Source organism: Mauremys mutica, chromosome 7 (genome assembly GCF_020497125.1).
Source record: "Mauremys mutica isolate MM-2020 ecotype Southern chromosome 7, ASM2049712v1, whole genome shotgun sequence".
Taxonomy (NCBI): domain Eukaryota; kingdom Metazoa; phylum Chordata; order Testudines; family Geoemydidae; genus Mauremys; species Mauremys mutica.
In genome coordinates this window covers 74,116,915-74,128,996 of record NC_059078.1, presented here as the reverse complement: position 1 = coordinate 74,128,996, position 12,082 = coordinate 74,116,915, and the positions used below count along the sequence as shown (strand labels likewise).

Here is a 12,082-nt window from a genome sequence, read left to right as displayed (position 1 = left end):
TGTTTTATTGCTATAGATCCCCCTTTTCTTTTTAAAATCATTTACAGGGGTATGGATTTTTTTCCAGCAAAAATTACCTGATCAACAAGATTTATAAGTCTGATACTAAAGGGATACCATTCTGTAATAGCAATTGAAATTGGCCATAATAGAATCTCCAACAATAGGCAAAGGGTCATCTCTTTTGGCAAGAGTTGCCTCTAGCATGTGATCAAATAGTAGAAAAATATTTGACATACTTGGATCTGACAAGATTGAGTCGGTTTTCGGCAAAAATTGGTCACAGCGGACTCCTTGGTAGCCCTCTTTGCACCTGAGAAAAAGGGGATAAATGACAAACATACACATGTGGTAGTAAAAAGTGAATTTCAAGACATCACATCAACTGGAAACATTGTTGGCAATGCTGCAAAGGACTTACATGTTTCTAATAATCTGAACCATTACCGAAGCAGCTTATTGCTGTAAATAAATAGGGTGATATAAAATAGTCTCTATTTCAAGAAAGCTTTCCCTGAATAGTTCTTGATCATTTTATATCAAAAGAAAACGTTTAAACGTAATTTTCTTAACTCCAGTAAAAAAGCAATTATATGCAGTAAAATAAATTATTATTACATTTTTTTACAGGTTTATAGAGCCTTGGTCTTGTACCAGATGGCACATTTACAACTTCTCAGTCTTTGGTTGTCCTAATAAAGAGTGAATATTTATCTTGTAATTAATTTTAAGGTCCTTTCTTGCCATGCCTAAAGGGTAGCATGTCTTTGGGCAATATTTCTCTCTCACCCAACTGGAGCATGCAAGCCAAAATGTCTGTTGCCTCAATACACTTTTATTTATTTTATGGTCAGATTCTAATATTGTTATTCACACTGAATAGGTCCTTACTCCACATTAATCCCATTGACTTCAGTGAGACTATTTGTGGAATAGGTTACTATTCAATTTGAATATGGGAATCAGAATCCTGCCTTTAATTTATTAGTTGGGGTGGGGGAGGGTAGTGTCAAGGACTTATAAATGACAGCAATGAGGCGTCTGCATCACCAAAGCATCTGGATGTGATGTAAACAATACACTCATCTTAGTATTGACACCTTGGCTAAGAGTAAGAAAACAGTATCTTAACTCATATGACGGCGTTCAGGGAAAGAAGCAGCCTTGGCTCCTTCACAATATAACGTTTCTACTCATGGTTCCTTAAGGAACTGCCTTTTGAAATTGGAAGTGGCATCTAAAATGCTGCTTTTAGGTTAATAAATTTATGTTTCAGTGAGACAGGTACCTCCTAAAATCTGAGGCTAGAATACCACATTTACAGAATATGTGAGAGTACATCTGTTCTTCAAACATTCATACCAGACTCAAACTCAATATAAATTTAGAGAATCCAAAAGAAAGTCAAAGGATATTTTTATTTCAAAGCTTCTATCTCTTTCTGAGCTACCTCAAAACCTCCCTGGACTTGTCTACATTGGAAAATTACCATACATTACAGCACCTGAGCATGGCTGTGAAGAATTGAGTTAGACGATTCAACTTTGCAATCAGTTGAGAGCAGGACAAGTCATTCCCTCCTGGGACCAAGGTTTCATCCCAGTTAACTGACATGACGCTGAATACAATTTGACCTGCTTTCCACTTACCCCAATGTCAATTAGTACAGGAAGCCCAATGGCTAGTGTTATGCAGGAGGTCAGACTAGCCAATCACAATGATCCCTTTTGACTTTAAAATCTAAGAATCTATTAATTGTGTCAATGATCTGGATTCTTCACAACTGTGTTCAAACATGGTAAAATTGTATAATGTAGATTGTTATTGCTGAGTCACAAATAATTGAATAATGAACATTGTTCCTAAGAACAGAAGAGGGAGGACTCAGTTTTTGTTTTGTTTTTAAACCTCCAACCCTGAGGGACCAAAAAATGACTCATGTAAGAGAACAGCAGCCTCTAACAACTTTACAAGCACTGCACTCTTGAACTTATTTATTTGGCACTTCTCATATCCAAGTACCAAAATAACCCACAGAAGTGGTGCTGTTTTTCTACTGGTGCAACACATTCTATTAGCCTTTTGAAAAACATTTTTATTTGCCACTCTTATCATCATTCTACGATAGTAAATGTAGTCATGTTACCTAGTAAAAATACACATTTTATTAAACTGAACATCTGTTCTCTGCAAGTTGCAGAATTATATTTAGCATGGCCATATTCTACAAATACTCACCTCACTAGCTAGGGTGAGTCTTTGATGAGGCTCAGAGCAATGGAACCACCACCGCTCCCAGCAGGACAGAGAGGGAAATCTCAGCCAGGAGCAGCTAGAGCAAACACTATATATAATTCTCCCACTGATTCTTCCTCCCTGTCTCCTCCTGATGGCCTGCAGTCTCTGGGGGTGTAAGAGAGAGGGGGAAGGTGCTCCTTCTTTCTTTTTCCCCTCTTCCCAGATCCCCCTTCTTCCCCACTCTGTTTGGGAAGGGGAGGAAGCTATACCTCACATTGCATTAGGGCAATGGAGCCTGTGCCACCCCATTCTTGATGCTGTTGGACAGGGGTTTGAGATGGGCCAGCTGACTAGCTCTTGCCAGAGCAGAAGGGTGGTGGTTGGCTATTGCTTGCTGTTAAGGCAGATAGCCGTTTGGGGGTCTCTGTCCCAAGACTACCCTTTCCCAGTCTTATGACGTATTCTGGATATCCTGTGATTCTGGGTGGCTAGGCTGATCTCCAATCTTTCATTTGTGGTCTGGAAATGATTTTTCCAATATGGCAAAATTGGCATTCTCCACTTTCCATCCCAGAGGTCTGGTTTGGGTGTTTTATTTACATTAACTGGAACTTTGGATCGTTACCAATATAGTTGGCGGGTTAGAAAAGGGTCCAATGGGCTTCTTGGGCACAGACCCAGAGCACAACATTGTGGTGAGGTGGTAGGTTTCATGCAGCATGTGGCTCGCTTCATCTCATGCGTCCTACCTCCTGCATATTGGAGAGGAATGGGTTGGGAGCCTGGCTAGGCCTGAGGGTGTTGAAAGGGGCCATTGCCCTCATACCATCCTCAGATTGGTAGAACCCAGAGCCATCAGTGCCCAATTGAAGTCCAATGCTTGGTAGTTTGAGAAGGTGGTGGGGGCTCCCCATTAGCTAATTGTTTTAATAAAGGTGCAGCCTCCACATTTAACGATTCTATACTGGACATTTCTCATTGTTTCTCTGTCAGGATTAACGTACAACTCCATTGGGCTCTGAGAGACAGAGAAGTGCAACACTCTCAACTCGATTGAATTTACATGGACTAGCCTATAGAATTAGCCATTTCATTTTCACTTTCTTGCACAGGCTGATATAACATATCAAATTAGTCATATATTTTCAGTACTTTCATAATTTAAAAAAATATTGTTCATAGGCATATCACACTGAGAATATACTAGTTTATTTAACATACATAAAACAGCCTTACAGAAAGTAAACAATGTTTAAGAAGGAATTATTAGCTGTAGCTTATGTCTTACAAATTATTTAAAATGCTTAATTTAAGATTTGTCATGTTGCAAGCTGCAATGAGACCTGATCTACTATGAATATTACACCAATCTTGAAACCTTTGCAATCAAGTTTTGTGGGATGGCAGAAAAAGTAATAACCATTTGTGGACCCACTTTATACTCTCATTTGACAGTTAAAGTAGTAAAAGATAATGAAACTTGTTGATGTTGTGGCACTCTAATCCATGCTAAAACAGCCACTGTGCTTCTAAATTGGTAACTGTGCCCATCATCTTTGCTATGTCTGCACATAACACTCTTAATTGGCAGTATGCCTTTAAGAAAGTGACGAAACGTTCCATTTAAAAAAAAAACCACACATATGTCACATTAATAAGTTCAAATAAATCCAAATGAGCTGGCTGAATATTGCCAACAAGCTGTGGAAATGATCAACATTATATTTATGCCTGTATTTGAAAGCCATGATTAGGGAGAGAAATCTTGAAAATACTTAGATTAAATAGACTGTTCCAATGGTGACTATTTTATTATGTAACAAGCAAGGGTTTCTTAAGCATGCCTTAAAAAAAATAGAGGTGGCAGAAGAAATAGATTACGTATGTAAGACAGTTAAGCAGAGTAGTTAGAACACATGCTAAATTCCATCCCTATTCAGCAAATCACTTATGTATAGTCTAAGGAGCTTTGCTGTATATGAATAGACTTAAGCAAATGCTTAAGTGCTTTGATGAATTAGGGCCTTACTAAACAAAACCTAGTTCAGTTTTCATTTTTTGTTCCCTGAAATAAACTAACGAAATGAATTTATCTATTTCTACATTCTGAATTTCATCCAAAGTAATTGTTTATGCCTAGAAATTAGAAGAAAACCAAACAAAAAAAATTGAAAATCAAATGACCCTAGATTCAGAATACTATGAAAAAACAACAAGTAAAACTGTCTGGCAAAGTATTGAAAATCTTGCAAATAATGCCCCCAGCCCCTCTCCTTTCTTCTTTTAAAATAAGCATAAGTTTGTTTAATTATGGCAAGATTCAGCAGGTTAGCTGTTCCATCTTTCTATTGGCAGTTTTCTTTCTCTATGATCATGTACTCCAGGTCCTACATTATATTGTTGTGGAAGTCACCCAAGATATCCACTGTGTGAAAATACAAGCGCGCTAAAAGGTTGTCGAAGTTTCTATTGCTAATCCTTTACAGCTAAAATATATTTCCCACTGTGGTATGAGTAACAGCTTGTTTTCCTCCGTATTCTCCCTGTACACAACCACCACATATGCATAAATGTTATAGGATAAAAGATCCTACTGTTTATTCTCCCTGTTTGGACTACCTTCTCCATGTAATCTATTATTAATATTAAATGATATTGAAATATATGTCACTCAATGTTAGCACAGGAATTTGTTATATTTCTCAAATATGTTACTCCCTCTACTTTTATTAGCTGAGAGGGCTTCATTTACTAAAATAACTCTAGTTATTTCTTAGTAATAGTATAGTATGCAAATCCCTGAATGACAGCCATTATTAGACAAAGTGAAATTATACGCTGAAAATCCTACCCTTTAATTAGCTACTGCCCTCAGAAATCCCCACCTATATGATCATAACAAACATGCTACCTTAAACTGTTTTCTGATCCCCACCTAACCCAGGTTCTGTAATACAATGTAATTTGAAAAAAAGAATTACGCTGGGTGGAGGTAAGATGCACATCTAAGCTTGCCTAAAGAAGAAAGGACCTAAAGAAGTGAGGAGGAACAGGGAAAGATATTGTGAAGACTGGGTTTAAGAGATGTGGGAAAGGGGTCAGAAGTTGAGGCAGACATTTATTTAAGCATAATAAAAGGAGAATTCTGAAAAAGAGTATTCAGTCAAAGCAAAGGAAATTATAGCAGCCAATCAGAATGCAGAGAACACAATACACATTTCTGTATAACAATTTATGCATGCTCCCTATTAATGCAGTAATAGCCATACCTTGAGCCAAAGACATACATATGAGCATTAATGGGAATCTCTAAGAGGCAGTGCCAAGGGTTGGATTTTTATAAACCCATGACAAGGTTATTACCTCATAAACTGGAAGCATCCTAATTTAAAATAGTGAATTAGTAGTACCTACTACTAGTGAAAAGCAAAGGCTGAATAAACCCAGGACAGCCAAGCCAGTGTAAGCTTTCTCATATCTTCAAAAGTATCAAAAACACACTCAGCAGTAGTCTTAGTGAGAAAAAAATCACATTTGAATTTCTGCTGGATATGGTATATCACATTAATTAATTTCATATGACAGCATTTATAGCCATTACATTACAGATTACATCATGGAAACCTAAACAGTAGTAGCTATAATGGGATATGTAAGCCAAGAATCATAAACCTATTTGAGGAAATGTCCCGGTGGTCTATAATATCTGACCAATGTTTTATTCACCACACAGATCCTGGCCCTGGATTTCGCCATTGAGTTCAGTGGGGCCAAGATTTCACCCATGTTATAAGAAGAAAGGGAAAGGGCTTCTAAAACAGTTAGGACTGATAGAGTGTTGTAAGTATCTGACTCATGAAAACATATTGCATACCCGTATTTTTGGCTGTGGGTGGCTTTTTCTGAGATGATAGCATTATATCATGAGTGATTTGTATGAGCAATGCTAAGTTATGTCAAAATGTGTGAAGGAGTTAGCACTCAAAATTAGGTTTACACCCACTACCATCCTTACAGAATTACAACATAAATATATTATTTAAACTCCAAATCAGATAATTATTATAGCTGGCTTGCCAGAAATTACAGGGGTCTCATCACAAAGTGTATATCAAGCAGGGTGGATGGAAATGGCATGTTTCCTTTCATGAGACTGCAGAACCATCTCAGCATTGTGATGCAGATGCTCACTCAAGTCTCAGAATTAATGAGATTCTTTTATAAAGAGCTCATGTAACCAAATTTAACAGGAAAATTGTTAAAGGGGGAAAAAGATTGTTTTTCTTAATTGTGGGAATGAACGTGGGCATTGGGCTGTGGGAGCTCAGACAGCAGGCAGTCTGTTCTCACTGTATGTATGGCAGAAAGCAAGAGAAATTAAAAGAAGTAGGAGGAAGGGTGACAGCACCTAAAACAACAACAGTTATGAGAGAGTGCCATAGCAACGAAGGATGCTGACCTGGGTTAATCCTCGCTCTTGATCTTAATATCAGAGCACAGTATATAATTGAATACAGACACGGAGTAAGTCTTATTCTTTTCCTGAGAGGAAACTTTTGGGCTTTAAAGAGAAGTTACAAAAAACCTATCAGTTTTCAAAGGAGACTGCTGTTGCACTTGGGCCAGGTCTGCAGCATTACTGTCTAACCACACTCACTGGAGCCATACTTGTAAATATGTTTCTTGTTAGCATGGAGACATCACACTTCCCTGGCCAGTGAAGATAGGGCTGAACTGTTTGATAAATCAGTCTATAATGTGCTATAGCTAAGTGAGACATAGCATTTAATTCACTGTCTACAGCTAAATCAAGGTTGCAGGCAACCAGTTGTGATACATTCACCAGAAAACAGGGATGAATAGCAAAGTTACCAGCAACTTCCACTCCATCACGGGGACACAGAGCCAGCTAGGGTCAGAAAAATGAGCAGGGCTTGGCAGAGAGGGGCAGGGCTCAGAGTACCCAAGAGATATACTGATTTAATGCACCATCTGAGCTGGTTCCAAAGGCCTCAGATATAAACTAAAGCTGTTCTTTACAGTAGCAGTACTGCCCTTTCCCAGCAGTGAATAACTTCCTACAAATGTCAGCTGTGCAAACTGTATATTCTTCACCAAAGGGGTAAATCAAGACTCTAGTTGATTGCACAATCTCAGGAATCAGTTTATCATAGTTAGAGCCTTTCTACACTTGCAAGAGGAACCATGGACCAGATTAACCTGTATGAATCCGCTGCTTTCTACCACGCCAACAATGCAAAATAGCCATACACTCAGGCTAAACAGTCAGTTAAACTGAATGTATGGTGCTCTGATGTCACTAGAACAGCACAAAGAAGCCAGAGTACATCAATGAATCTGGACTCAGGATAAGACCTTGGTCACAGGACCCACATTTTAAACTTTCCTTAGCATCAAGAAAAACAAGGAACAAAAAGAAGCCCACATACTAATAGGGGTAAATAACTACAATAAATAGAACTGCTGTTAGATGGCTTCTTAAGTAGCAGAATATGCTAGTCACAGAGTCTCAACAAACTTGTTTCAGAGTGGTAGCCGTGTTAGTTTGTATCAGCAAAAAAGAATGAGGAGTACTTGTGGCATGTTAGAGACTTACAAATTTATTTGGGCATAAGCTTTCATGATAAAGCCCACTTCATCAGATTCATGCAGTGGAAAATACAGTAGCCCTAGTCTAGCTAACATCTGTACAGGCTAAAATACATTATTCTAAGTGCTATAAATATAGTATTTGAGTCTACTATATTTCTAATACTGTCTTTAACATTCCTTTTTTTTCCTCTCTGAGTATGGAGAGAGTGTTATTGGATGATTGCTCAGATGCTCTGAGTGTTCTTTTATGTCGGGGTACCATTTTGTCACCCCTCTGGTTCAAAGTACACCTCTACCCCGATATAACACGAATTCGGATATAACGCGGTAAAGCAGCGCTCTGGGGGGAGGGGCTGCACGCTCCGGCGGATCAGCGCGTCAGGCTCCGACACGCTGCTCTGAGCGGCATGTTAAGGGTGCCGGGCCGGGGCCGAGGAGTTGCATAAGGGGGCAGAGGGTCTCGGGGGGAAGTCGGGGACAGGGAGCAGGGGAGAGTCACAGCCCGAGGAGGGGAGCTGCAGTGCAGGGGAACGTCACATAGGCTCCAGCTGGTGCCAAGAAGTTGGGGAAGACATGTCCACGTGGAGAAGTTGTGGATCTAGGGCAGGGAGAGGTGCCAGTCCTAGGCAGTGCCATGCAGGTGCCCCTGTCCCAGTGTTGGAGGGCTCAGCACACAGCGGACCCAGGTGGCAGGCTGCGCTCCACTCGCAGCAGTGCCAGGCGGGTTCTCCGGGTCCATAGAGCACCACAACCTGCTCGCAGTCAGGGGCTCCATGCGCCCCGGGAGGCACATGGCATCCTCGTTGAGGAGATGGGCTGCAGAAGGCTCTGAGGAGGAGGTGAAACTGACTGAGCACAGGCACGCACGGCAGGAGCGCCCACTGATGGCTTACCCTCCCCTGGCACCGCGTGGGAATGGGGGGGGGACCAGGCATACGCGGGCACCTCGGGCAAGTCTGTCCACCCTGCTCACCCTCATGGGCTCAGCCGCTGCGCCAGGATGGGTAAACTCCGTGGACAGGGCAGCGACTGCCAGGACAGTTCCCCCTGCCCCGCCCCCACAGGGCTCGCCCCAGCTGATGTGGTCGAGCAGGTGTGAGTGCTTCCGTGTGCCGGCTTCCTGGGTCCTAGCACCTGTCCTGGTGCAGCACATGGCTCAGCGTGGGAGTCCTGGGGGGGATTTGATCGGTCAGGAGTTCTCAGGGGGCAGGAAGTAGGTGGAGGTCGGATGGGGGTGGGGGTATTTGCTATTAATAACAGAGATGCTTGAGACCAAAGCAAGTTCGATATAACACAGTAAGACTTTTTGGCTCCGAGGACCGCATTATATCGGGGTGGAAGTGTATAATGAGGCTGTTAGAGGAGATAGTGAATTCATGCAGACTGCAGTGCATCCAGCCTGCAGATGACACACAGCTCTATGTCTCTATTTATTCAGACTCAGTCGGTGTGGTTCACTGGCTCTTTCAGGGTCTAATGGAGATTGTGGCCTGGATGACAGCCAGCTGGACAAAGCTCAAGTCAGACAAAACTGAAGTAATCTTGGGGGAAGCAACCGAAGAAAATGGAATTGAGATCAGCCGCCTTGATTGAGGGAGCCTTCCCCCCTTTCTGCTATTCAAGTTCACAATCACTACTTGGTGGCTGGATGTCAACATCTCAGCAGCAGCCCAGATCACTTCCTCCACCCCACCTCCATTTGTTCTTGGCAGGAAAGCTGTAACTACACCGTGTCTTTGGACATGGCTACATCACAGGAGCTAAGGTCACTTGAGGCATTCAAGCTAACAGCTCCTGGGGTTAAACAGGAGGCAAACGAGGCAGATGACCCAAGAACTCACTTAACTCCTTGACTTGACACAGCACACTTTTGACAACTTTCAAGGCATGCTGTCAAGCTTATTCTCCATTCCAGCCTTCCTTTGAGATAATGGAGGTGGAAATAAGTGGGGTAAAATGATCGTGTAGAGATCTTTCTCTGTATTTCTGCAGTACTGCATGAGAGGGAATAACTATTATACAGAAGCCCCATTTGATTTGTTTTTGTATGTGTTTTTATATACAATTATTTCCACATTCTCTTTGAACATAGGATATACATATTTTAAACAAACAGATATGTGGTTGTGATAATCAGGGTACAGGCACCCCAAGAGAAAACAGGTTTAACCCCTCTAAATAAGCAGTTGAACCATCTGATTGCATGCTGTGTTATTGTACCACAAAAGTGTATTGAGGAACAGGGCTTCCCAGTTTTTGTTTATTTTTAACCCAAGCAGGCCTTCGGTATGCAGTCTGTGTGGAGTGTGTGCACCTATATGAATGGATAACTGAGGCACTGGCTTCACACCTTCAGAGGCAACAAACCACAGGGGAATGGTCCAAGTGTCTGATACCTAAGAACTCAGGGAGGACAGATTTGGGGATACTTGGGACTAGAGAGGCCATTGGTATCCCCCCTACAAGGTGTAACCCAGCTGGTGAGATCTTATGGTTATGGGCTGGCATCTGAACCACAGCATGATAGTCCCTAATCTTACAGGGCAGGAAGTGACAGACCTCCTTACTGGGCTGGGTGATCCCCAAAACATCACAGTGCTACATTTTAGCTAATTAAGGATTCTCAATCTTATATTAAATGTATATATATTAATTGACAGTGTCCCATCACATGTCCATTAATGAAATGACTATATTTTTCTGAAACATTAAGAAATTAAGACAAGAGTAAAATTCTTACATAATTTTGTTTTGATGGGGAAAAACACAGATTTGTTTTGTTTAGATTTTAAAAAAAAAGTCAGATAATCTCTGATTGTGAACTGTCCCTATAGTAGAGAACAGTCCCTTGTTCCCAGCAGAATGAAACTGCAAAAAGGTACTGTGACAAATTTCCTCCTCTACCTTGGTGAGTCCTGCGCTTATTGGCAGATTTGCTCACCTCAGTGATCTTCCCCACAGTCTGGGTCAACTTCTCCTGTGTTTGATCAGGAGTTGGGAGGTTTGGGGGGGAACCCAGGCCTGCCCTCTACTCCAGGTTCCAGCCTAGGGCCCTGTGGATTGCAGCTGTCTATAGTGCCTCCTGTAACAGCTGCATGACAGCTACAACTCCCTGGGCTACTTCCCCATGGCCTCCTCCAAACACCTTCTTTATCCTCACCACAGGACCTTCCTCCTGGTGTCTGATAATGCTTGTACTCCTTAGTCCTCCAGCAGCACACCCTGTCACTCTCAGCTCCTTGTACCTCTTGCTCCCAGCTCCTCACACGCACTTCCTCTCCTCTGGCTCCCCGCCTGACTGGAGTGAGCTCCTTTTTAAACCCAGGTGCCCTGATTAGCCTGCCTTGATTGGCTGCAGGTGATCTAATCAGCCTGTCTGCCTTAATTGGTTCTAGCAGGTTCCTGATTACTCTAGTGCAGCCCCTGCTCTGGTCACTCAGGGAACAGAAAACTACTCATCCAGTGACCAGTATATTTGCCCTCTACCAGACTCCTGTACCCCACTGGTTTGGATCTGTCACAGTACATATTCTGAAGATAACAGCTAGCCCTAACAAAGAGGCATTACTTGTTAAATGGCATATTTTCCCACCCTTACTCACATTGGACGTACTACTAAAGTGCCACAATGATTTCAACATGCTACTACAATGTAATCATCAGCAGCAGAATCCATTTTTAAACAATTTCAGTAGAATCTGGTTATGAATGTGTTAAAATTGGTAAAAGGATTTTTGATTTTACAAAACTAGATGCTGCACATCAGGAAATGGTCACTGATGCCAAATTCCAACACTTGAATTAGTCTAGATTTAGAGACCATTTACTAGATCAGTTCAGATGCTTCTATTTTTAGTTATGTTGGGAATAAAATTATTCCTAAAGTATGGTTTACTTTAAGAAAAAATGTAATTAAGGAATCATGCTCTATTGTTATTATAATTAATAATAAACCAAATCAGTGGGAGAATCACCTTTGAGAATACATCAGGGTACATCTGTAATACTATCCAAACTACAATGTATAGCTTTTTGTCCGACTGAGAGATTAGTATTGGATATCCAATAATAACTAGTGTGGCTCCTATGAAACTTCCATGCACAAGGCCTGGTTGAATACCTATTAAAATAATTAAAAAGACTTCCATTGATTTCAGTGGCTTGGGATAAGGCCAATAAAACAAATGCACATCTATCAATTGTCCCTGCAAATAAAGATATCCTACTGCTA

The 12,082-nt window shown here is 41.3% G+C and overlaps 1 protein-coding gene across 2 annotated transcripts in view; it reads right to left on the bottom strand.

Moving 5' to 3' along the window:
• The window catches only part of NRG3 (neuregulin 3), a 935,382-nt gene that overhangs the window by 213,947 nt on the left and 709,353 nt on the right, over positions 1-12,082 (bottom strand). For both annotated transcript variants that reach the window (XM_045022796.1, XM_045022797.1), the window contains exon 3: positions 240-313. In XM_045022796.1, coding sequence (XP_044878731.1) covers positions 240-313 — 74 coding nt within the window. The remainder of the gene's footprint in view (positions 1-239; positions 314-12,082) is intronic.